This window comes from Lolium perenne, chromosome 5 (assembly GCF_019359855.2).
Source record: "Lolium perenne isolate Kyuss_39 chromosome 5, Kyuss_2.0, whole genome shotgun sequence".
Taxonomy (NCBI): domain Eukaryota; kingdom Viridiplantae; phylum Streptophyta; class Magnoliopsida; order Poales; family Poaceae; genus Lolium; species Lolium perenne.
In genome coordinates, this window is record NC_067248.2 from 254,767,549 (window position 1) to 254,794,881 (window position 27,333).

At 41.6% G+C, this 27,333-nt stretch overlaps 1 protein-coding gene across 7 annotated transcripts; it reads right to left on the reverse strand.

Annotated features, from left to right (window-relative positions):
• Positions 1-3,113: 3,113 nt before the first annotated feature.
• LOC127302767 (PHD finger protein ALFIN-LIKE 3) lies at positions 3,114-26,560 on the reverse strand. Of its 7 annotated transcripts, XM_071820473.1 has the most exons (6): positions 26,263-26,559; positions 25,607-25,623; positions 25,199-25,336; positions 25,044-25,094; positions 24,683-24,902; positions 7,306-7,471 (listed from the first exon to the last, which is right to left on the reverse strand). In XM_071820473.1, exons 3-6 carry the CDS (start codon positions 25,269-25,271, stop codon positions 7,339-7,341), a joined length of 477 nt encoding a protein of 158 aa, XP_071676574.1. In that variant the 5' UTR covers positions 25,272-25,336; positions 25,607-25,623; positions 26,263-26,559; the 3' UTR covers positions 7,306-7,338. The 7 variants fall into 7 exon arrangements, with proteins under 7 accessions (XP_071676569.1, XP_071676574.1, XP_071676568.1 ...); XM_071820468.1 differs by lacking the exons at positions 7,306-7,471; positions 25,607-25,623 and adding an exon at positions 3,114-3,234 and having other exon boundaries at positions 25,199-25,271; XM_071820467.1 differs by lacking the exon at positions 25,607-25,623 and having other exon boundaries at positions 25,199-25,271; positions 26,263-26,560.
• Between the last annotated feature and the right edge of the window lie 773 nt (positions 26,561-27,333).

The following is a 27,333-nucleotide window of genomic DNA, read 5'->3' on the forward strand; positions in this document are numbered from 1 at the left end:
GTCAATATTGCAGCACAACATCCAAATATCAGACCTTCAGTAGAAGAAAAAGGAAAAGGAATTAAATATAGTTCATATGAGGAAGATGACACAGAGGAAGGAACTAAACAAAGTTCAGATGAGGAAGATGACATGCTTCAGGTCATGGAATTCAGTCCAGTTCTTCTCAGTATCACACAAATTCACAACCAATTATAATAGAAAAAATGCCAGCTACTGGGAGGCTCAAGTGGTGGATTTATGGCACTAAGAAGAAAGCAGCAGAACCAGGGAAACGAGTAAAGGAATAATTCTTTTCCTGTTGCTTTGTTCTTGGTCAATAATTTATCTGCATCTTTTGTGTATGATCAGATGTTGAATCTGTTATTCCAGGTCTGCACTATTACATTTGAGATAATGCCAGTGTTGTCATCTATTACATTGTATTTTGTCCCAGTTTGTTGTCCCTATAATCAGTAAAAAATAACTCCCAAAATGCTGCCCAATTTTCAATTATCACGGTGGTACGACAGTACAACACTGCCAAAATGCTGCCCAATTTTCATTTATCACTGGTACAACATGCCATTTCCATAATTTTCAGTACAACATTATCAAATCCTTTCCATTGGATACAGTTCTCATATTACTATAGTTGCAAGTGCGGCAAGTTCTCCATTTGCAGTTGGAGATGCATAGCGCACACGCGCACGCCTGCCCAGGTTCTCCACTTGCGAGTGCAGCTTTGAGGTACAGTGTCGTCTTCAGGCCTGTCAGTTTCGTCTTCAGATTCTGACGCTCTCTCATCTTAAGGCCACAACACCGGCTCCTCGTTGCCCCGCACCACTGACTGTCGTGTGTCGTCTTCTCGTGGTTTTCTTGAGCAGCACGGTGGCGTCGGCGACCAAGACCATGAGCTGCTTGCCGTCCATCCTCCAACAGCTGCAGCCGCTACGGATTGACGGGGAGTAGTCTGTCAATGGGGAGCTAGCTGTATGGGATTGGGTTTCCCGGTGCTACGAGTGTTGCGCGCCGCCATGGTTGATAGAGAGGAGCAGAGCAGGTCGCACTGCCATTGGCGAGGCGGAAAGCACATAAAAATGTTCAGATTTTAAAAAGGAAAAACATAAAAAAGAGAACGAAAAAAATAGAAAAGATAATAGAGAAGACAAACGAAAACCTGGCTAAACAAGAAAAAACCAGACCGAAATGTTCTAGAAACTTTCCAAAAGACATTAGGGGCGTGTTTGGTTGGTAACAAAACCTTTTCCCATATTCGATGGGCTAAAATTCGGTCTCTTGAAAGCCTAGGTCGTATAGAAGAAATCTTACATAACACGATGTTTAAAAATGACCAAAAGTTAGCTCGGGGGAACAGCCGATTCGGTTGTTATTTCAGACACTAGTGGAAAAGAGGTCTTTCGTCCCAAGCAATAGTCCCCGTTTTGAACCAAACCGGGTCCAATGGGGGGCATTGGTCCCGGTTCATCATTAAAACCCTTTAGTCCCGGTTCGTTTGGACCCTTTAGTCCCCCTTCGTATTACGAACCGGGACTAAAGGGTGGTCTATGGGGCAAAACCCTTTAGTCCCCCTTCGTATTACCAACCGGGACTAAAGGTCTACCCTTTAGTCCCGGTTCGTAACACGACGGGGGACTAAAGGGTGTTTTGCCTCCCCATGCACCTCCACACCCCGTGGATCGCCTTTTTAGCACTGTAAAATAGAAAAGAAAATGATACAAAATTCAAAAAATAAAATCTTTTCAGATTCTTGTATGTTATGCAACCTACTATTCGGAGAAATTAAGAAATTCGAATTTTCACTTTTTTTGCAAAAAAAGTTAAAAAAAATGGTAAAACCGCAATAACTTTTGCATACGACGTCGGAAAAAAACGTATAATATATCAAAAAAATCCTGAGAAAAAGATCAGCTACAAGTATATATGAAGAAGTGCTGCACTTTTATCCCAAGTTTCCAATAGTAAGCTCCTCTTAAACGGCTTGGCTCGTATTGACATTTTGCTCAAGCTCCTGCGAACATGTGTGAACATGTGTGCTAAGTTGTTAAATGTTAAACAAACGGGCTTTGTGATATTTAGAAGTTGAAACATTGCACAGCAATTCGAGCTTTAAGCTACTATGTGTGATGGAGGACCGTGACCTATTTCCGTTCATGGTCAATTAACTCGGGCTCTCTAAACAATTTTTTTAGTGATAGCAAAGAAGCTCCGAAGCAGGTTAGTGTAGCAAATCTTCTCTTCTAATTTTGTTGTGGCAATATTGCTAATATACTCATTGGCAACGTTTAGTAAATCTATAGTTATACTTGAAGTTTGTGATCTTGTTTTCTCTGCCATACTATAGAAGGGATCTTCTAACTTGCCCCTTTGTAAACTTTCATTGTCCACGCCACCGAAAGCAGATAATATTTGTATTAAAATCTAAGGAAGATGATACGGTAAATTTAACTTTTACATCCTCGTATCTTGAATCAGGATTTGGGGCACAGGAACATTACACTCATGATTCCACTACACCGGGAACACTTTCACTCATTTTTTTAAAGGAGGGGTACCCACTATTCATGATATCGGTTTCTGAACTCAATTTGCTGCTCCACAAGCGGTTTAAAAGGTCTTGTCGAAAAGAAAGACACAATCGGCATATGTCGAAATGCGGGAAAGACACAATCTGCTAGATTGATGCTCGATTCGGTTCCTACATCCCTATTGTTGACCTCCGATTCGGTTTTAGCATGATAGCTACGGCTGTAGAAAAAGAGGCATGCCTGCTTTGTAGCATACCATTTGATGCCTAGTAGAACACTTGTGTCCAGGGTAAGTTATCAATTAAGTTGGAACACTGCTGTGATGAATAATTTAGAGTAGTGTATACTGACTACTTTTCATGTTTAAATTACAGAAATTTTGAAACTTTCCTTCTCATTAAGGCTAGCTGCATGGCACCAAAATTTTAAAGAATGCGATGTATGACACCACAATTTTAATAAGAACACTGATGTAAATCAGCTGCTCGATGCACTGTTTGAAAGTTTGATTTTTCTTCCTTTTTTGCAGAACTAAATCATGAATCCTCCAGAGTTGCAAATCATGTAAGCTGCTCGGCAGCCTTTCTTGAGAAGACAACTTTATGTTAAAAGTTTCCTGACAAAAAATGTAGAGCTGCAGTGATACGGCTTGAAGACCATGGACTTGTATGCAAGGCATCCTACTGAAGAGGAGTTCGATGAGTATCTGAGAGAAAATTTACAAGAGACAACATGTGTTTTTGTCAATATTGCAGCACAACATCCACAGATCAGACCTTCCGTAGAAGAACAAGGAAAAGGAATTAAATTTAGTTCATATGAGGAAGATGACACAGATTAAGGAACTAAACAATTTTCAGATGAGGAATATGAATTGCTTCAGGTGATTGATTTCAGTCCAGTTCTTCTCGGTATCACACAAATTCACAACCAATTACAACGGAAAAAATGCCAGCTACTTGGGAGGCTCAAGTGGTGGATTTATGGCACTAAGAAGAAAGCGACAGAACCAGGGAAACGAGTAAAGGAATAATTCTTTTCCTGTTGCTGTTTGCTGGTCAATAATTTATCTGCATCTTTTGTGTATGATCAGATGTTGAATCTGTTATTCCAGGTCTGCACTATTACATTTGAGATAATGCCAGTGTTGTCATCTATTACATTGCATTTTGTCCCAGTTTGTTGTCCCTATAATCAGTAAAAAATAACTCCCAAAATGCTGCCCAATTTTCAATTATCACGGTGGTACGACAGTACAACACTGCCAAAATGCTGCCCAATTTTCATTTATCACTGGTACAACATGCCATTTCCATAATTTTCAGTACAACATTATCAAATCCTTTCCATTGGATACAGTTCTCATATTACTATAGTTGCAAGTGCGGCAAGTTCTCCATTTGCAGTTGGAGATGCATAGCGCACACGCGCACGCCTGCCCAGGTTCTCCACTTGCGAGTGCAGCTTTGAGGTACAGTGTCGTCTTCGAGCTGTCGGTTTCGTCTTCCAGATTACGACGCTCTCTCATCTTCAGGCCACAACACCGGCTCCTCGTTGCCCCGCGCCACTGACTGTCGTGTGTCGTCTGCTCGTGGTTTTCTTGAGCAGCACGGTGGCGTCGGCGACCAAGAGCATGAGCTGCTTGCCGTCCATCCTCCAACAGCTGTAGCCGCACACAGTTGACAGGAGAAGGCTGTCAATGGGGAGCTAGCTGTATGGGATTGGGTTTCCCGGCGCTACGAGTGTTGCGCGCCGCCATGGTTGACAGAGAGGAGCAGAGCGAGGTCGCCTTGCCATTGGCGAGGCGGAAAGCACATAAAAATGTTCAGATTTTAAAAAGGAAAAACATAAAAAAGAGAACGAAAAAAATAGAAAAGATAATAGAGAAGACAAACGAAAACCTGGCTAAACAAGAAAAAACCAGACCGAAATGTTCTAGAAACTTTCCAAAAGACATTAGGGGCGTGTTTGGTTGGTAACAAAACCTTTTCCCATATTCGATGGGCTAAAATTCGGTCTCTTGAAAGCCTAGGTCGTATAGAAGAAATCTTACATAACACGATGTTTAAAAATGACCAAAAGTTAGCTCGGGGGAACAGCCGATTCGGTTGTTATTTCAGACACTAGTGGAAAAGAGGTCTTTCGTCCCAAGCAATAGTCCCCGTTTTGAACCAAACCGGGTCCAATGGGGGGCATTGGTCCCGGTTCATCATTAAAACCCTTTAGTCCCGGTTCGTTTGGACCCTTTAGTCCCCCTTCGTATTACGAACCGGGACTAAAGGGTGGTCTATGGGGCAAAACCCTTTAGTCCCCCTTCGTATTACCAACCGGGACTAAAGGTCTACCCTTTAGTCCCGGTTCGTAACACGAAGGGGGACTAAAGGGTTTGCCTCCCCATGCACCTCCACCCCCCCGTGGATCGCCTTTTTTAGCACTGTAAAATAGAAAAGAAAATGATACAAAATTCAAAAAATAAAATCTTTTCAGATTCTTGTATGTTATGCAACCTACTATTCGGAGAAATTAAGATATTCGAATTTTCACTTTTTTTGCAAAAAAAGTTTAAAAAATGGTAAAACCGCAATAACTTTTGCATACGACGTCGGAAAAAAACGTATAATATATCAAAAAAATCCTGAGAAAAAGATCAGCTACAAGTATATATGAAGAAGTGCTGCACTTTTATCCCAAGTTTCCAATAGTAAGCTCCTCTTAAACGGCTTGGCTCGTATTGACATTTTGCTCAAGCTCCTACTGAACATGTGTGAACATGTGTGCTAAGTTGTTAAATGTTAAACAAACAGGCTTTGTGATTTTTAGAAGTTGAAACATTGCACTGCAATTCGAGCTTTAAGCTACTATGTGTGATGGAGGACCGTGACCTATTTCCGTTCATGGTCAATTAACTCGGGCTCTCTAAACAATTTTTTTAGTGATAGCAAAGAAGCTCCGAAGCAGGTTAGTGTAGCAAATCTTCTCTTCTAATTTTGTTGTGGCAACATTGCTAATATACTCATTGGCAACGTTTAGTAAATCTATAGTTATACTGAAGTTTGTGATGCTGTTTTCTCTGCCATACTATAGAAGGGATCTTCTAACTTGCCCCTTTGTAAACTTTCATTGTCCACGCCACTGAAAGCAGATAATATTTGTATTAAAATCTAAGGAAGATGATACAGTAAATTTAACTTTTACATCCTCGTATCTTGAATCAGGATTTGGGGCTGGGAACATTACACTCATGATTCCACTACACAGGGAACACTTTCACTCATTTTTTTAAAGGAGGGGTACCCACTATTCATGATATCGGTTTACTGAACTCGGGCTTGCTGCTCCCACAAGCAGTTTAAAAGGTCTTGTCGAAAAAGAAAGACACAATCTGGCATATGTCGAAATGCGGGAAAGACACAATCTGCTAGATTGATGCTCCAGTTCGGTTCCTACATCCCTATTGTTGACCTCCGGTTCGGTTTTAGCATGATAGCTACGGCTGTAGAAAAAAGAGGCATGCCTGCTGTAGCATACCATTTGATGCCTAGTAGAACACTTGTGTCCAGGGTAAGTTATCAATTAAGTTGGAACACTTCTTTGTGATGAATAATTTAGAGTAGTGTATGCTTTGACTACTTTTCATGTTTAAATTACAGAAATTTTGAAACTTTCCTTCTCATTAAGGCTAGCTGCATGGCACCAAAATTTTAAAGAATGCGATGTATGACACCACAATTTTAATAAGAACAACTGATGTAAATCAGGTTTGCTCGATGCTGCTTGTTTGAAAGTTTGATTTTTCTTCCTTTTTTGCAGAACTAAATCATGAATCCTCCAGAGTTGCAAATCATGTAAGCTGCTCGGCAGCCTTTCTTGAGAAGACAACTTTATGTTGAAAGTTTCGACAAAAAATGTAGAGCTGCGGTGATACGGCTTGAAGACCATGGACTTGTATGCAAGGCATCCTGCGAAAAGGAGTTCGATGAGTATACGAGAGAAAATTTACAAGAGACAACATGTGCTTTTGTCAATATTGCAGCACAACATCCAAATATCAGACCTTGGTAGAAGAAAAAGGAAAAGGAATTAAATACGGTTCATATGAGGAAGATGACACGAGAGGAAGGAACTAAACAAAGTTCAGATGAGGAAGATGACATGCTTCGAGTCATGGAATTCAGTCAGTTCTTCTCGGTATCACACAAATTCACAACCAATTACAACAGAAAAAATGCCAGCTCTTTGGGAGGCTCAAGTGGTGGATTTATGGCACTAAGAAGAAAGCAGCGAGAACCGGGGAAACGAGTAGAGGAATAATTCTTTTCTGTTGCTGTTTGCTGGTCAATAATTTATCTGCATCTTTTGTGTATGATCAGATGTTGAATCTGTTATTCCAGGTCTGCACTATTACATTTGAGATAATGCCAGTGTTGTCATCTATTACATTGCATTTTGTCCCAGTTTGTTGTCCCTATAATCAGTAAAAAATAACTCCCAAAATGCTACCCAATTTTCAATTATCACGGTGGTACGACAGTACAACACTGCCAAAATGCTGCCCAATTTTCATTTATCACTGGTACAACATGCCATTTCCATAATTTTCAGTACAACATTATCAAATCCTTTCCATTGGATACAGTTCTCATATTACTATTGTTGCAAGTGCGGCAAGTTCTCCATTTGCGATTGGAGATGCATAGCGCACACGCGCACGCCGCCTTTGCCAGTTCTCCACTTGCGAGTGCGGCTTTGAGGTACGGATGTCGTCTTCGAGCTGTCAGTTTCGTCTTCAGATTCTGACGCTCTCTCATCTTCAGGCCACAACACCGGCTCCTCGTTGCCCCGCGCCACTGACTGTCGTGTGTCGTCTGCTCGTGGTTTTCTTGAGCAGCACGGTGGCGTCGGCGACCAAGACCATGAGCTGCTTGCCGTCCATCCTCCAACAGCTGCGGCACACTGATTGACGGGAGAAGGCTGTCAATGGGGAGCTAGCTGTATGGGATTGGGTTTCCGGCGCTACGAGTGTTGCGCGCCGCCATGGTTGTGAGAGAGGAGCGAGCAGCAGTCCTTGACTTTGCCATTGGCGAGGCGGAAAGCACATAAAAATGTTCAGATTTTAAAAAGGAAAAACATAAAAAAGAGAACGAAAAAAATAGAAAAGATAATAGAGAAGACAAACGAAAACCTGGCTAAACAAGAAAAAACCAGACCGAAATGTTCTAGAAACTTTCCAAAAGACATTAGGGGAGTGTTTGGTTGGTAACAAAACCTTTTCCCATATTCGATGGGCTAAAATTCGGTCTCTTGAAAGCCTAGGTCGTATAGAAGAAATCTTACATAACACGATGTTTAAAAATGACCAAAAGTTAGCTCGGGGGAACAGCCGATTCGGTTGTTATTTCAGACACTAGTGGAAAAGAGGTCTTTCGTCCCAAGCAATAGTCCCCGTTTTGAACCAAACCGGGTCCAATGGGGGGCATTGGTCCCGGTTCATCATTAAAACCCTTTAGTCCCGGTTCGTTTGGACCCTTTAGTCCCCCTTCGTATTACGAACCGGGACTAAAGGGTGGTCTATGGGGCAAAACCCTTTAGTCCCCCTTCGTATTACCACACGGGACTAAAGGTCTACCCTTTAGTCCCGGTTCGTAACACGAAGGGGGACTAAAGGGTTTTTTGCCTCCCCATGCACCTCCACCCCCCCCCCCCCCGTGGATCGCCTTTTTTAGCACTGTAAAATAGAAAAGAAAATGATACAAAATTCAAAAAATAAAATCTTTTCAGATTCTTGTATGTTATGCAACCTACTATTCGGAGAAATTAAGAAATTCGAATTTTCACTTTTTTTGCAAAAAAAGTTAAAAAAATGGTAAAACCGCAATAACTTTTGCATACGACGTCGGAAAAAAACGTATAATATATCAAAAAAATCCTGAGAAAAAGATCAGCTACAAGTATATATGAAGAAGTGCTGCACTTTTATCCCAAGTTTCCAATAGTAAGCTCCTCTTAAACGGCTTGGCTCGTATTGACATTTTGCTCAAGCTCCTCGAACATGTGTGAACATGTGTGCTAAGTTGTTAAATGTTAAACAAACAGGCTTTGTGATTTTTAGAAGTTGAAACATTGCACTGCAATTCGAGCTTTAAGCTACTATGTGTGATGGAGGACCGTGACCTATTTCCGTTCATGGTCAATTAACTCGGGCTCTCTAAACAATTTTTTTAGTGATAGCAAAGAAGCTCCGAAGCAGGTTAGTGTAGCAAATCTTCTCTTCTAATTTTGTTGTGGCAACATTGCTAATATACTCATTGGCAACGTTTAGTAAATCTATAGTTATCTTTGAAGTTTGTGATCTTGTTTTCTACTGCCATACTATAGAAGGGATCTTCTAACTTGCCCCTTTGTAAACTTTCATTGTCCACGCCCTGAAAGCGGATAATATTTGTATTAAAATCTAAGGAAGATGATACGGTAAATTTAACTTTTACATCCTCGTTATCTTGAATCAGGATTTGGGGCACAGGAACATTACACTCATGATTCCACTACACCGGGGAACACTTTCACTCATTTTTTTAAAGGAGGGGTACCCACTATTCATGATATCGGTTTACAGAACTCAGACTGCTGCTCCCACAAGCAGTTTAAAAGGTCTTGTCGAAAAAGAAAGACACAATCTGGCATATGTCGAAATGCGGGAAAGACACAATCTGCTAGATTGATGCTCGATTCCGGTTCCTACATCCCTATTGTTGACCTCCGATTCGGTTTTAGCATGATAGCTACGGCTGTAGAAAAAAGAGGCATGCACTGCTGTAGCATACCATTTGATGCCTAGTAGAACACTTGTGTCGAGGGTAAGTTATCAATTAAGTTGGAACAACTGCTTTGTGATGAATAATTTAGAGTAGTGTATCTTGACTACTTTTCATGTTTAAATTACAGAAATTTTGAAACTTTCCTTCTCATTAAGGCTAGCTGCATGGCACCAAAATTTTAAAGAATGCGATGTATGACACCACAATTTTAATAAGAACAACGATGTAAATCAGCTGCTCGATCTGCTTGTTTGAAAGTTTGATTTTTCTTCCTTTTTGCAGAACTAAATCATGAATCCTCGAGTTGCAAATCATGTAAGCTGCTCGGCAGCCTTTCTTGAGAAGACAACTTTATGTTGAAAGTTTCACGACAAAAAATGTAGAGCTGCGGTGATACGGCTTGAAGACCATGGACTTGTATGCAAGGCATCCTGCGAAGAGGAGTTCGATGAGTATCCGAGAGAAAATTTACAAGAGACAACATGTGCTTTTGTCAATATTGCAGCACAACATCCAAATATCGGACCTTGAGTAGAAGAAAAAGGAAAAGGAATTAAATATAGTTCATATGAGGAAGATGACACGAGAGGAAGGAACTAAACAAAGTTCAGATGAGGAAGATGACATGCTTGAGTCATGGAATTCAGTCCAGTTCTTCTCGGTATCACACAAATTCACAACCAATTACAACAGAAAAAATGCCGCCTCTTGGGAGGCTCAAGTGGTGGATTTATGGCACTAAGAAAGAAACGGCAGAACCAGGGAAAGCAGAGTAAAGGAATAATTCTTTTCCTGTTATTTGTTTGCTGGTCAATAATTTATACGCATCTTTTGTGTATGATCGAGATGTTGAATCTGTTATTCCAGGTCTGCACTATTACATTTGAGATAATGCCGGTGTTGTCATCTATTACATTGCATTTTGTCCCGGTTTGTTGTCCCTATAATCGGTAAAAAATAACTCCCAAAATGCTGCCCAATTTTCAATTATCACGGTGGTACGACGGTACAACACTGCCAAAATGCTGCCCAATTTTCATTTATCACCGGTACAACATGCCATTTCCATAATTTTCAGTACAACATTATCAAATCCTTTCCATTGGATACAGTTCTCATATTACTATAGTTGCAAGTGCGGCAAGTTCTCCATTTGCAGTTGGAGATGCATAGCGCACACGCGCACGCCTGCCCAGGTTCTCCACTTGCGAGTGCAGCTTTGAGGTGCAGTGTCGTCTTCGAGCTGTCGGTTTCGTCTTCAGATTCGACGCTCTCTCATCTTCGAGCCACAACACCGGCTCCTCGTTGCCCGCGCCCTTGATCGTCGTGTGTCGTCTGCTCGTGGTTTTCTTGAGCAGCACGGTGGCGTCGGCGACCAAGACCATGAGCTGCTTGCCGTCCATCCTCCAACAAACCGCACACGGTTGTTGAGGGAGAAGGCTGTCAATGGGGCGCTAGCTGTATGGGATTGGGTTTCCCGGCGCTACGAGTGTTGCGCGCCGCCATGGTTGACAGAGAGGAGCAGAGCAGGTCGCACTGCCATTGGCGAGGCGGAAAGCACATAAAAATGTTCAGATTTTAAAAAGGAAAAACATAAAAAAGAGAACGAAAAAAATAGAAAAGATAATAGAGAAGACAAACGAAAACCTGGCTAAACAAGAAAAAACCAGACCGAAATGTTCTAGAAACTTTCCAAAAGACATTAGGGGCGTGTTTGGTTGGTAACAAAACCTTTTCCCATATTCGATGGGCTAAAATTCGGTCTCTTGAAAGCCTAGGTCGTATAGAAGAAATCTTACATAACACGATGTTTAAAAATGACCAAAAAGTTAGCTCGGAGAACGGCCGATTCGGTTGTTATTTCAGACACTAGTGGAAAAGAGGTCTTTCGTCCCAAGCAATAGTCCCCGTTTTGAACCAAACCGGGTCCAATGGGGGGCATTGGTCCCGGTTCATCATTAAAACCCTTTAGTCCCGGTTCGTTTGGACCCTTTAGTCCCCCTTCGTATTACGAACCGGGACTAAAGGGTGGTCTATGGGGCAAAACCCTTTAGTCCCCCTTCGTATTACCAACCGGGACTAAAGGTCTACCCTTTAGTCCCGGGACTAAAGGTCTACCCTTTAGTCCCGGTTCGTAACACGAAGGGGGACTAAAGGGTTTTTTGCCTCCCCATGCACCTCCACCCCCCCCCCCCCCGTGGATCGCCTTTTTTAGCACTGTAAAATAGAAAAGAAAATGATACAAAATTCAAAAAATAAAATCTTTTCAGATTCTTGTATGTTATGCAACCTACTATTCGGAGAAATTAAGAAATTCGAATTTTCACTTTTTTTGCAAAAAAAGTTAAAAAAATGGTAAAACCGCAATAACTTTTGCATACGACGTCGGAAAAAATCGTATAATATATCAAAAAAATCCTGAGAAAAAGATCAGCTACAAGTATATATGAAGAAGTGCTGCACTTTTATCCCAAGTTTCCAATAGTAAGCTCCTCTTAAACGGCTTGGCTCGTATTGACATTTTGCTCAAGCTCCCTGCGAACATGTGTGAACATGTGTGCTAAGTTGTTAAATGTTAAACAAACAGGCTTTGTGATTTTTAGAAGTTGAAACATTGCACGCGCAATTCGAGCTTTAAGCTACTATGTGTGATGGAGGACCGTGACCTATTTCCGTTCATGGTCAATTAACTCGGGCTCTCTAAACAATTTTTTTAGTGATAGCAAAGAAGCTCCGAAGCAGGTTAGTGTAGCAAATCTTCTCTTCTAATTTTGTTGTGGCAACATTGCTAATATTCTCATTGGCAACGTTTAGTAAATCTATAGTTATACTGAAGTTTGTGATGCTGTTTTCTCTGCCATACTATAGAAGGGATCTTCTAACTTGCCCCTTTGTAAACTTTCATTGTCCACGCCACTTTGAAAGAGATAATATTTGTATTAAAATCTAAGGAAGATGATACGGTAAATTTAACTTTTACATCCTCGTATCTTGAATCAGGATTTGGGGCACAGGAACATTACACTCATGATTCCACTACACCGGGGAACACTTTCACTCATTTTTTTAAAAGGAGGGGTACCCACTATTCATGATATCGGTTTACAGAACTCTTTGCTGCTCCCACAAGCGAGTTTAAAAGGTCTTGTCGAAAAAGAAAGACACAATCTGGCATATGTCGAAATGCGGGAAAGACACAATCTGCTAGATTGATGCTCCGATTCGGTTCCTACATCCCTATTGTTGACCTCCGATTCGGTTTTAGCATGATAGCTACGGTTTGTAGAAAAAAGAGGCATGCCTGCTTGTAGCATACCATTTGATGCCTAGTAGAACACTTGTGTCCAGGGTAAGTTATCAATTAAGTTGGAACAACTTTGTGATGAATAATTTAGAGTAGTGTATCTGACTACTTTTCATGTTTAAATTACAGAAATTTTGAAACTTTCCTTCTCATTAAGGCTAGCTGCATGGCACCAAAATTTTAAAGAATGCGATGTATGACACCACAATTTTAATAAGAACAACGATGTAAATCAGCTGCTCGATACTGCTTGTTTGAAAGTTTGATTTTTCTTCCTTTTTTGCGAGAACTAAATCATGAATCCTCCGAGTTGCAAATCATGTAAGGCTGCTCGGCAGCCTTTCTTGAGAAGACAACTTTATGTTGAAAGTTTCTGACAAAAAATGTAGAGCTGCGGTGATACGGCTTGAAGACCATGGACTTGTATGCAAGGCATCCTGCGAAAAGGAGTTCGATGAGTATACGAGAGAAAATTTACAAGAGACAACATGTGCTTTTGTCAATATTGCAGCACAACATCCAAATATCAGACCTTCGGTAGAAGAAAAAGGAAAAGGAATTAAATACGATTCATATGAGGAAGATGACACGAGAGGAAGGAACTAAACAAAGTTCGGATGAGGAAGATGACATGCTTCAGGTCATGGAATTCAGTCCGATTCTTCTCGGTATCACACAAATTCACAACCAATTACAACGAGAAAAAATGCCGGCTCTTGGGAGGCTCAAGTGGTGGATTTATGGCACTAAGAAGAAAGCAGCGAGAACCGGGGAAACGGGTAAAGGAATAATTCTTTTCTGTTCTTTGTTTGCTTTGGTCAATAATTTATCTGCATCTTTTGTGTATGATCAGATGTTGAATCTGTTATTCAGTGTCTGCACTATTACATTTGAGATAATGCCGGTGTTGTCATCTATTACATTGCATTTTGTCCCGGTTTGTTGTCCCTATAATCAGTAAAAAATAACTCCCAAAATGCTGCCCAATTTTCAATTATCACGGTGGTACGACAGTACAACAACGCCAAAATGCTGCCCAATTTTCATTTATCACTGGTACAACATGCCATTTCCATAATTTTCATTACAACATTATCAAATCCTTTCCATTGGATACAGTTCTCATATTACTATAGTTGCAAGTGCGGCAAGTTCTCCATTTGCGGTTGGAGATGCATAGCGCACACGCGCACGCCTGCCCGGAGTTCTCCACTTGCGAGTGCAGCTTTGAGAGTGCAGTGTCGTCTTGAGCTGTCGGTTTCGTCTTGATTCGACGCTCTCTCATCTTCGAGCCACAACACCGGCTCCTCGTTGCCCCGCGCCCGCGGCGTCGTGTGTCGTGCGCTCGTGGTTTTCTTGAGCGACACGGTGGCGTCGGCGACCAAGACCATGAGCTGCTTGCCGTCCATCCTCCAACAGTGCAGCCGCACTGATTGACGGGGAGAAGGCTGTCAATGGGGAGCTAATTTGTATGGGATTGGGTTTCCACGGCGCTACGAGTGTTGCGCGCCGCCATGGTTGTGAGAGAGGAGCAGAGCAGGTCGCACTGCCCTTGGCGAGGCGGAAAGCACATAAAAATGTTCAGATTTTAAAAAGGAAAAACATAAAAAAGAGAACGAAAAAAATAGAAAAGATAATAGAGAAGACAAACGAAAACCTGGCTAAACAAGAAAAAACCAGACCGAAATGTTCTAGAAACTTTCCAAAAGACATTAGGGGCGTGTTTGGTTGGTAACAAAACCTTTTCCCATATTCGATGGGCTAAAATTCGGTCTCTTGAAAGCCTAGGTCGTATAGAAGAAATCTTACATAACACGATGTTTAAAAATGACCAAAAGTTAGCTCGGGGGAACAGCCGATTCGGTTGTTATTTCAGACACTAGTGGAAAAGAGGTCTTTCGTCCCAAGCAATAGTCCCCGTTTTGAACCAAACCGGGTCCAATGGGGGGCATTGGTCCCGGTTCATCATTAAAACCCTTTAGTCCCGGTTCGTTTGGACCCTTTAGTCCCCCTTCGTATTACGAACCGGGACTAAAGGGTGGTCTATGGGGCAAAACCCTTTAGTCCCCCTTCGTATTACCAACCGGGACTAAAGGTCTACCCTTTAGTCCCGGGACTAAAGGTCTACCCTTTAGTCCCGGTTCGTAACACGAAGGGGGACTAAAGGGTTTTTGCCTCCCATGCACCTCCACCCCCGTGGATCGCCTTTTTAGCACTGTAAAATAGAAAAGAAAATGATACAAAATTCAAAAAATAAAATCTTTTCAGATTCTTGTATGTTATGCAACCTACTATTCGGAGAAATTAAGAAATTCGAATTTTCACTTTTTTTGCAAAAAAAGTTAAAAAAATGGTAAAACCGCAATAACTTTTGCATACGACGTCGGAAAAAATCGTATAATATATCAAAAAAATCCTGAGAAAAAGATCAGCTACAAGTATATATGAAGAAGTGCTGCACTTTTATCCCAAGTTTCCAATAGTAAGCTCCTCTTAAACGGCTTGGCTCGTATTGACATTTTGCTCAAGCTCCTACTGAACATGTGTGAACATGTGTGCTAAGTTGTTAAATGTTAAACAAACAGGCTTTGTGATTTTTAGAAGTTGAAACATTGCACTGCAATTCGAGCTTTAAGCTACTATGTGTGATGGAGGACCGTGACCTATTTCCGTACATGGTCAATTAACTAAGACTCTCTAAACAATTTTTTTAGTGATAGCAAAGAAGCTCCGAAGCAGGTTAGTGTAGCAAATCTTCTCTTCTAATTTTGTTGTGGCAACATTGCTAATATTCTCATTGGCAACGTTTAGTAAATCTATAGTTATACTGAAGTTTGTGATGCTGTTTTCTCTGCCATACTATAGAAGGGATCTTCTAACTTGCCCCTTTGTAAACTTTCATTGTCCACGCCACTGAAAGCAGATAATATTTGTATTAAAATCTAAGGAAGATGATACGATAAATTTAACTTTTACATCCTCGTATATCTGAATCAGGATTTGGGGCACAGGAACATTACACTCATGATTCCACTACACCGGGGAACACTTTCACTCATTTTTTTAAAGGAGGGGTACCCACTATTCATGATATCGGTTTACTGAACTCGTTCTTTGCTCCCACAAGCAGTTTAAAAGGTCTTGTCGAAAAAGAAAGACACAATCTGGCATATGTCGAAATGCGGGAAAGACACAATCTGCTAGATTGATGCTCCAGTTCGGTTCCTACATCCCTATTGTTGACCTCCAGTTCGGTTTTAGCATGATAGCTACGGCTGTAGAAAAAAGAGGCATACTGCTTTGTAGCATACCATTTGATGCCTAGTAGAACACTTGTGTCCAGGGTAAGTTATCAATTAAGTTGGAACACTTCTTTGTGATGAATAATTTAGAGTAGTGTATCTTGACTACTTTTCATGTTTAAATTACAGAAATTTTGAAACTTTCCTTCTCATTAAGGCTAGGCTGCATGGCACCAAAATTTTAAAGAATGCGATGTATGACACCACAATTTTAATAAGAACAACGATGTAAATCAATTGCTCGATACCTTTGTTTGAAAGTTTGATTTTTCTTCCTTTTTTGCGAGAACTAAATCATGAATCCTCCAGAGTTGCAAATCATGTAAGCTGCTCGGCAGCCTTTCTTGAGAAGACAACTTTATGTTGAAAGTTTCACGACAAAAAATGTAGAGGCTGCGGTGATACGGCTTGAAGACCATGGACTTGTATGCAAGGCATCCTGCGAAAAGGAGTTCGATGAGTATACGAGAGAAAATTTACAAGAGACAACATGTGCTTTTGTCAATATTGCAGCACAACAACCCAATATCACAACTTCAGTAGAAGAAAAACGAAAAGTAATTAAAGACATTTCATATGAGTAAGATGACACGAGAGGAAGGAACTAAACAAAGTTCAGATGAGGAAGATGACATGCTTCGAGTCATGGAATTCAGTCCAGTTCTTCTCGGTATCACACAAATTCACAACCAATTACAACAGAAAAATGCCAGCCTCTGGGAGGCTCAAGTGGTGGATTTATGGCACTAAGAAGAAACGGCGAGAACCGGGAAACGGGTAAAGGAATAATTCTTTTCTGTTGCTTTGTTCTTTGGTCAATAATTTATCTGCATCTTTTGTGTATGATCGGATGTTGAATCTGTTATTCAGGTCTGCACTATTACATTTGAGATAATGCCGGTGTTGTCATCTATTACATTGCATTTTGTCCCGATTTGTTGTCCCTATAATCGGTAAAAAATAACTCCCAAAATGCTGCCCAATTTTCAATTATCACGGTGGTACGACAGTACAACAACGCCAAAATGCTGCCCAATTTTCATTTATCACTTTGGTACAACATGCCATTTCCATAATTTTCAGTACAACATTATCAAATCCTTTCCATTGGATACGATTCTCATATTACTATAGTTGCAAGTGCGGCAAGTTCTCCATTTGCGGTTGGAGATGCATAAGCGCACACGCGCACGCCTTTGCCCAGGTTCTCCACTTGCGAGTGCAGCTTTGAGGTACGGTGTCGTCTTCGAGCTGTCGGTTTCGTCTTGATTACGACGCTCTCTCATCTTCGAGGCCACAACACCGGCTCCTCGTTGCCCGCGCCGCGGGCGTCGTGTGTAGCCAAATGCGCTTTCGTGGTTTTCTTGAGCAGCACGGTGGCGTCGGCGACCAAGACCATGAGCTGCTTGCCGTCCATCCTCCAACAGTTGCTGCACTGATTGTGAGGAGAAGGCTGTCAATGGGGAGCTAGTTTGTATGGGATTGGGTTTCCGAGCGCTACGAGTGTTGCGCGCCGCCATGGTTGACGAGAGAGGAAGCGGAAGCAGTCGCCTTTGCCATTGGCGAGGCGGAAAGCACATAAAAATGTTCAGATTTTAAAAAGGAAAAACATAAAAAAGAGAACGAAAAAAATAGAAAAAGATAATAGAGAAGACAAACGAAAACACGGCTAAACAAGAAAAAACCAGACCGAAATGTTCTAGAAACTTTCCAAAAGACATTAGGGGCGTGTTTGGTTGGTAACAAAACCTTTTCCCATATTCGATGGGCTAAAATTCGGTCTCTTGAAAGCCTAGGTCGTATAGAAGAAATCTTACATAACACGATGTTTAAAAATGACCAAAAGTTAGCTCGGGGGAACAGCCGATTCGGTTGTTATTTCAGACACTAGTGGAAAAGAGGTCTTTCGTCCCAAGCAATAGTCCCCGTTTTGAACCAAACCGGGTCCAATGGGGGGCATTGGTCCCGGTTCATCATTAAAACCCTTTAGTCCCGGTTCGTTTGGACCCTTTAGTCCCCCTTCGTATTACGAACCGGGACTAAAGGGTGGTCTACGGGGCAAATCCCTTTAGTCCCCCTTCGTATTACCAACCGGGACTAAAGGTCTACCCTTTAGTCCCGGTTCGTAACACGACGGGGGCCTAAAGGGTTTTTGCCTCCCCATGCACCTCCACCCCGTGGATCGCCTTTTTTAGCACTGTAAAATAGAAAAGAAAATGATACAAAATTCAAAAAATAAAATCTTTTCAGATTCTTGTATGTTATGCAACCTACTATTCGGAGAAATTAAGAAATTCGAATTTTCACTTTTTTTGCAAAAAAAGTTAAAAAAATGGTAAAACCGCAATAACTTTTGCATACGACGTCGGAAAAAAACGTATAATATATCAAAAAAATCTGAGAAAAGATCAGCTACAAGTATATATGAAGAAGTGCTGCACTTTTATCCCAAGTTTCCAATAGTAAGCTCCTCTTAAACGGCTTGGCTCGTATTGACATTTTGCTCAAGCTCCTACTGAACATGTGTGAACATGTGTGCTAAGTTGTTAAATGTTAAACAAAGCGAGGCTTTGTGATTTTTAGAAGTTGAAACATTGCGCAATTCGAGCTTTAAGCTACTATGTGTGATGGAGGACCGTGACCTATTTCCGTTCATGGTCAATTAACTCGGGCTCTCTAAACAATTTTTTTAGTGATAGCAAAGAAGCTCAAGCGAGGTTAGTGTAGCAAATCTTCTCTTCTAATTTTGTTGTGGCAACATTGCTAATATACTCATTGGCAACGTTTAGTAAATCTATAGTTATCTTGAAGTTTGTGATCTTGTTTTCTCTGCCATACTATAGAAGGGATCTTCTAACTTGCCCCTTTGTAAACTTTCATTGTCCACGCATGAAAGCGAGATAATATTTGTATTAAAATCTAAGGAAGATGATATAGTAAATTTAACTTTTACATCCTCGTATATCTTGAATCGGGATTTGGGGCACAGGAACATTACACTCATGATTCCACTACACCGGGAACACTTTCACTCATTTTTTTTAAAGGAGGGGTACCCACTATTCATGATATCGGTTCTGAGAACTCATTGCTGCTCCCACAAGCGGTTTAAAAGGTCTTGTCGAAAAAGAAAGACACAATCGGCATATGTCGAAATGCGGGAAAGACACAATCTGCTAGATTGATGCTCGATTCGGTTCCTACATCCCTATTGTTGACCTCCGATTCGGTTTTAGCATGATAGCTACGGCTGTAGAAAAAAGAGGCATGCCTGCTGTAGCATACCATTTGATGCCTAGTAGAACACTTGTGTCCAGGGTAAGTTATCAATTAAGTTGGAACAACTTCTTTGTGATGAATAATTTAGAGTAGTGTATCTGACTACTTTTCATGTTTAAATTACAGAAATTTTGAAACTTTCCTTCTCATTAAGGCTAGTTGCATGGCACCAAAATTTTAAAGAATGCGATGTATGACACCACAATTTTAATAAGAACAACGATGTAAATCATTGCTCGATCTGCTTGTTTGAAAGTTTGATTTTTCTTCCTTTTTTGCAGAACTAAATCATGAATCCTCGAGTTGCAAATCATGTAAGCTGCTTCGGCAGCCTTTCTTGAGAAGACAACTTTATGTTGAAAGTTTCGACAAAAAATGTAGAGCTGCGGTGATACGGCTTGAAGACCATGGACTTGTATGCAAGGCATCCTGCGAAGAGGAGTTCGATGAGTATACGAGAGAAAATTTACAAGAGACAACATGTGCTTTTGTCAATATTGCAGCACAACATCCAAATATCAGACCTTCAGTAGAAGAAAAAGGAAAAGGAATTAAATATAGTTCATATGAGGAAGATGACACGGAGGAAGGAACTAAACAAAGTTCAGATGAGGAAGATGACATGCTTCAGGTCATGGAATTCGGTCCAGTTCTTCTCGGTATCACACAAATTCACAACCAATTACAACGGAAAAAATGCCAGCTCTTTGGGAGGCTCAAGTGGTGGATTTATGGCACTAAGAAGAAAGCAAGCAGAACCAGGGGAAACGAGTAAAGGAATAATTCTTTTCTGTTGCTGTTTCTTGGTCAATAATTTATCTGCATCTTTTGTGTATGATCAGATGTTGAATCTGTTATTCCAGTCTGCACTATTACATTTGAGATAATGCCAGTGTTGTCATCTATTACATTGCATTTTGTCCCGATTTGTTGTCCCTATAATCGGTAAAAAATAACTCCCAAAATGCTGCCCAATTTTCAATTATCACGGTGGTACGACAGTACAACACTTTGCCAAAAATGCTGCCCAATTTTCATTTATCACTCGGTACAACATGCCATTTCCATAATTTTCAGTACAACATTATCAAATCCTTTCCATTGGATACTGATTCTCATATTACTATAGTTGCAAGTGCGGCAAGTTCTCCATTTGCGATTGGAGATGCATAGCGCACACGCGCACGCACGCCTGTGTTCTCCACTTGCGAGTGCAGCTTTGAGGTACGGTGTCGTCTTCGGGCTGTCGGTTTCGTCTTGATTCGACGCTCTCTCATCTTCGAGCCACAACACCGGCTCCTCGTTGCCCCGCGCCACCGAGCGTCGTGTGTCGTGCGCTCGTGGTTTTCTTGAGCAGCACGGTGGCGTCGGCGACCAAGACCATGAGCTGCTTGCCGTCCATCCTCCAACACTGCAGCCGCACACGGTTGATGGAGAAGGAATTTGTCAATGGGGAGCTAGCTGTATGGGATTGGGTTTCCCGGCGCTACGAGTGTTGCGCGCCGCCATGGTTGACAGAGAGGAGCAGAGCAGGTCGCACTGCCATTGGCGAGGCGGAAAGCACATAAAAATGTTCAGATTTATAAAGGAAAAACATAAAAAAAGAGAACGAAAAAAATAGAAAAGATAATAGAGAAGACAAACGAAAACCTGGCTAAACAAGAAAAAACCAGACCGAAATGTTCTAGAAACTTTCCAAAAGACATTAGGGGCGTGTTTGGTTGGTAACAAAACCTTTTCCCATATTCGATGGGCTAAAATTCGGTCTCTTGAAAGCCTAGGTCGTATAGAAGAAATCTTACATAACACGATGTTTAAAAATGACCAAAAGTTAGCTCGGGGGAACAGCCGATTCGGTTGTTATTTCAGACACTAGTGGAAAAGAGGTCTTTCGTCCCAAGCAATAGTCCCCGTTTTGACCCAAACCGGGTCCAATGGGGGGCATTGGTCCCGGTTCATCATTAAAACCCTTTAGTCCCGGTTCGTTTGGACCCTTTAGTCCCCCTTCGTATTACGAACCGGGACTAAAGGGTGGTCTATGGGGCAAAACCCTTTAGCCTTCGTATTACCAACCGGGACTAAAGGTCTACCCTTTAGTCCCGGTTCGTAACACGAAGGGGGACTAAAGGGTTTTTGGCCTCCCCCTGCACCCCCACCCCCCCCCCCCCCCCGTGGATCGCCTTTTTTAGCACTGTAAAATAGAAAAGAAAATGATACAAAATTCAAAAAATAAAATCTTTTCAGATTCTTGTATGTTATGCAACCTACTATTCTGAGAAATTAAGAAATTCGAATTTTCACTTTTTTTGCAAAAAAAGTTAAAAAAATGGTAAAACCGCAATAACTTTTGCATACGACGTCGGAAAAAACGTATAATATATCAAAAAATCCTGAGAAAAGATCAGCTACAAGTATATATGAAGAAGTCTTGCACTTTTATCCCAAGTTTCCAATAGTAAGCTCCTCTTAAACGGCTTGGCTCGTATTGACATTTTGCTCAAGCTCCTACCGAACATGTGTGAACATGTGTGCTAAGTTGTTAAATGTTAAACAAACAGGCTTTGTGATTTTTAGAAGTTGAAACATTGCACCGCAATTCGAGCTTTAAGCTACTATGTGTGATGGAGGACCGTGACCTATTTCCGTTCATGGTCAATTAACTCGGGCTCTCTAAACAATTTTAGTGATAGCAAAGAAGCTCACGAAACGAGGTTAGTGTAGCAAATCTTCTCTTCTAATTTTGTTGTGGCAACATTGCTAATATACTCATTGGCAACGTTTAGTAAATCTATAGTTATCTTGAAGTTTGTGATCTTGTTTTCTCTGCCATACTATAGAAGGGATCTTCTAACTTGCCCCTTTGTAAACTTTCATTGTCCACGCCACTAAAGCGTATAATATTTGTATTAAAATCTAAGGAAGATGATACGATAAATTTAACTTTTACATCCTCGTATCTTGAATCGGGATTTGGGGCACAGGAACATTACACTCATGATTCCACTACACAGGGGAACACTTTCACTCATTTTTTTAAAGGAGGGGTACCCACTATTCATGATATCGGTTTACGAACTCATTCTTTGCTCCACAAGCGGTTTAAAAGGTCTTGTCGAAAAAGAAAGACACAATCGGCATATGTCGAAATGCGGGAAAGACACAATCTGCTAGATTGATGCTCCGATTCGGTTCCTACATCCCTATTGTTGACCTCAGGTTCGGTTTTAGCATGATAGCTACTACCGTAGAAAAAGAGGCATGCTGCTGTAGCATACCATTTGATGCCTAGTAGAACACTTGTGTCGGGGTAAGTTATCAATTAAGTTGGAACAACTTTGTGATGAATAATTTAGAGTAGTGTATACTGACTACTTTTCATGTTTAAATTACGAAATTTTGAAACTTTCCTTCTCATTAAGGCTAGTTGCATGGCACCAAAATTTTAAAGAATGCGATGTATGACACCACAATTTTAATAAGAACAACGATGTAAATCGGTGCTCGATGCAATCGTTTGAAAGTTTGATTTTTCTTCCTTTTTTGCGAACTAAATCATGAATCCTCCGAGTTGCAAATCATGTAAAGCTGCTCGTGACCTTTCTTGAGAAGACAACTTTATGTTGAAAGTTTCACGACAAAAAATGTAGAGCTGCAGTGATACGGCTTGAAGACCATGGACTTGTATGCAAGGCATCCTCGAAGAGGAGTTCGATGAGTATCCGAGAGAAAATTTACAAGAGACAACATGTGCTTTTGTCAATATTGCGGCACAACATCCAAATATCGGACCTTGATGAAGAAAAAGGAAAAGGAATTAAATATAGTTCATATGAGGAAGATGACACAGAGGAAGGAACTAAACAAAGTTCGGATGAGGAAGATGACATGCTTCAGTCATGGAATTCGGTCCGCTTCTTCTCGATATCACACAAATTCACAACCAATTACAACGAGAAAAAATGCCAGCTCTTTGGGAGGCTCAAGTGGTGGATTTATGGCACTAAGAAGAAAGCGGCAGAACCAGGGAAACGAGTAAAGGAATAATTCTTTTCTGTTCTTTGTTTATTTGGTCAATAATTTATCTGCATCTTTTGTGTATGATCGGATGTTGAATCTGTTATTCCAGGTCTGCACTATTACATTTGAGATAATGCCGGTGTTGTCATCTATTACATTGCATTTTGTCCCAGTTTGTTGTCCCTATAATCGGTAAAAAATAACTCCCAAAATGCTGCCCAATTTTCAATTATCACGGTGGTACGACATACAACACCGCCAAAATGCTGCCCAATTTTCATTTATCACCGGTACAACATGCCATTTCCATAATTTTCAGTACAACATTATCAAATCCTTTCCATTGGATACGGTTCTCATATTACTATAGTTGCAAGTGCGGCAAGTTCTCCATTTGCGCTTGGAGATGCATAGCGCACACGCGCACGCCTTGCCAGGTTCTCCACTTGCGAGTGCGGCTTTGAGGTACGAGTGTCGTCTTCGAGCTGTCGGTTTCGTCTTGATTCGACGCTCTCTCATCTTCGAGCCACAACACCGGCTCCTCGTTGCCGCGCCCGCGAGCGTCGTGTGTGTCGTGCGCTCGTGGTTTTCTTGAGCGACACGGTGGCGTCGGCGACCAAGACCATGAGCCGCTTGCCGTCCATCCTCCAACAACGGCTGCACACTGAGTTGATGGAGAAGGTCATCAATGGGGAGCTAGCTATATGGGATTGGGTTTCCGGCGCTACGAGTGTTGCGCGCCGCCATGGTTGACGAGAGGAGCAGAGCGAGTCGCACTTTGCCATTGGCGAGGCGGAAAGCACATAAAAATGTTCAGATTTTAAAAAGGAAAAACATAAAAAAGAGAACGAAAAAAATAGAAAAGATAATAGAGAAGACAAACGAAAACACGGCTAAACAAGAAAAAACTGCACGAAATGTTCTAGAAACTTTCCAAAAGACATTAGGGGCGTGTTTGGTTGGTAACAAAACCTTTTCCCATATTCGATGGGCTAAAATTCGGTCTCTTGAAAGCCTAGGTCGTATAGAAGAAATCTTACATAACACAATGTTTAAAAATGACCAAAAGTTAGCTCGGGAACACCGATCTCGGTTGTTATTTCAGACACTAGTGGAAAAGAGGTCTTTCGTCCCAAGCAATAGTCCCCGTTTTGAACCAAACCGGGTCCAATGGGGGGCATTGGTCCCGGTTCATCATTAAAACCCTTTAGTCCCGGTTCGTTTGGACCCTTTAGTCCCCCTTCGTATTACGAACCGGGACTAAAGGGTGGTCTATGGGGCAAAACCCTTTAGTCCCCCTTCGTATTACCCAACAGTACGCATAGGTATAGAGACGTGCATGCACTAATCTGTTATTACTTATATTGCATATTGTATTTCCGAAAAAGGAGACGTGCATGCATCTAGTAAGAAGCAAACCAACCAAGAGAGCCAAACCTTTCTTCAAGGGTAAAAGAGGAGGACAGATATGCTGAGAAAGTCGCAAGCCAAGCATAGCTGAAATCTGCGACTATCCTAGTCCATTGGATTAGTGACATCCCTTCTTCAAAGGGAGGTAACGGCTCAGGCTGCGGAGGAGCCTCGGAGCATGGATATGCAGCATGTCGCAGCTCCCAGCTTTTGTCCTCCAATCCCCATAGGCACTTCCTTTGATCATCTAAATTAACAATCAATGACAAAGCGCTTTAATTGCATAACGTTAAAAAGATAATTCCAAACTGTACTAAAGTAACCCAAGGCTGCTTGTTCAGAGAGTCATAATAAAATTCATTCAAAAGTGAAAAGTCAGAAAAAATACATGGTGTCTCCTTGCCAATCTTTTTGGCTTCCTCAATAATTGTATCCAAATCTATATAAAAGAAAAGAAAATGACTTAACAAGAGTAATCATATAGTATAGCGGAAAATAAAAGCAAATAAAAGTATAACATGAAAGCTATGAAGGTTAAATTACTTGCGGTGAGAGCCTTGATAAGGCCATCTCGACGATGCTGAAACTCCTGAAACGCAGCGTGCACCTTGCCCATCTTATGATCACAAAACCAGATCGATTGAAATTAGCGAAGATGGAAGGCAGCAACACAGTAGGTAAGTGGCGTCAAGGCTATCTGAGTAACACAGCATAAGTTTAGGCTGAATATAAAAAAGAATTTTCCAACGGAGCTTAAATTTATACTTCAGATTAAATACAAAATATGACATGTTTGCGAAATTACATTAAGGTCTATTTTTAAATTAATTACAAATCACAGGACAACATTTTTCAATGGAACATACATGACTAGGCAAGAAAGTCAACATCCATACTAATAACATGGAAAATATTTATACCAGAAGATAGCTTTTCTAGTCCACCCAGTTTGGGATGAAGCAATCGAGCTGGCAAGTGCACCAAAATTCCAATCATAGATTCAAGAACCAAGGCGATGAGCACAGCAAGCAGGCAAGCACTAATGCTGATTCTTTTAATACCCCGTCAATCAAGTGGAATTGTGAGTCACCCTTCCTACGTTTAGTTTCGGATTAGGTTTGACCATGTTAGAAATGTTGTGTTATACAATTGCAAGTTTTGTCCATCGGATGCTCATGTCATTTTCACGAAGCTAACATGTGCTTTTATCGACTACAAGGATTAGACACCAGTCTTTTTTACTGAGAAAACCTAGGGGTCGGGTTGATTGCAGAGATTATGTGACAAAATAGTGTTCAGTTAAATGATGATGATACTAATAATCCCCTCACCTTGAAGCGAGGGGTTGCAATTGCAAGCCCCAAGGGATTGGGGATTTGGTGAACCCCTCTTCTTTACCTAGTCCCCTAGATTCAAACCACCTCTGTTACTGTCATGCAATAAAAAGAAGCACGCACGCACGGACGGAACTAATAAGGTTTTCCTGCTTGGAAAACATGGTGAAGCCTGTCCTCAAACAACCTATGCATGCACGCACTTGATAAAGCCCGTCCTTAGTGATTGGGGCGGGCAGGAAAGAGAGGAAGAGGAGGGGTTTGCGACCTCACCTTGTAGCCGGAAACAGATCGAGGATTGCCTCCGCTAGCGACGGCCAGCACCCCACGTACGAGGCGGAGGCGGAGCAGTAGGCCTGCAACCCCACGGACCTGGTGCGGCAAGCGGAGCCCCTCCCGGAGATGAGCGTCCCTCCCTCGAGCCTGCCTGCCTAGGGATGGAGGCGGCGAGGATCGATGGGGAGAAATTGGGGAGCAGAGAGAGAGGGGCGAGGTAGGGGATGGGAATTCGGGACTCACGCTGACCGGCGGGTCCCGCATCGTTGATGGGTCCATCCTCCAAGTCCAATTCTTTCATTGGCGGAGTGGCGACGCTGACTGAGTCCACCGTCACGCGGCCCTGACCCCTTGACCAATCGGCTCCTCTTTTTCTAAAGGAAAATGATTCGTTGCCCCCGGGATAAGGCTCTCTCAGCCCCCGGGTCTTCAGCGGCTGGATCAACTATTTTAATAGTTAGATTTGTATGTAGCAAAAAAACACCGTTGGCAGCAAAAAATTACCCCCGGCAGTAAATGACTAAGCAAAAAACGGTTTGTTCAGAAAAAAAGGCTGGACTCGCTGGAGACCTCCCCGGAGACCACGTAGCAAAAAAATGTGATAATGTAGCAAAGATGAAAATCGTCAGAGACATCGCCGGAGACAACGTAGCAAACATATTATCACGATGTGATGCTTTTTTTTGCTATAATTATTTTGTTGTTTTGCTATTTTAATTTAAAAAATTTGCTACGAGCTCTCCGGCGAGATCTCCGGCGAGCTCAGCCTTTTTATTTGATTTCGTAACTGAACCGTTTTTTGCTACAATGTAGCAAAAACGGGTTATGTTTTTGTTGCTGGGAGCTATTTTTTCGCTACATTCAGTAGAAGCAGATCTGACCGTCCAATATAGCCGATCCGACGGCTAGCGACCCGAGGGCTGGGAAATCAGATCCCCTGGGGGACGCCCAGCAGTTCCCTTTTCTAAATAATTACTCTAGTACTTTAATGTACTAGTATTTTCACTATAGTACGCATGTTAATGCTACTCCGTTCTAAAATAGTAGTACGTAGTAATTTTTAGAGCA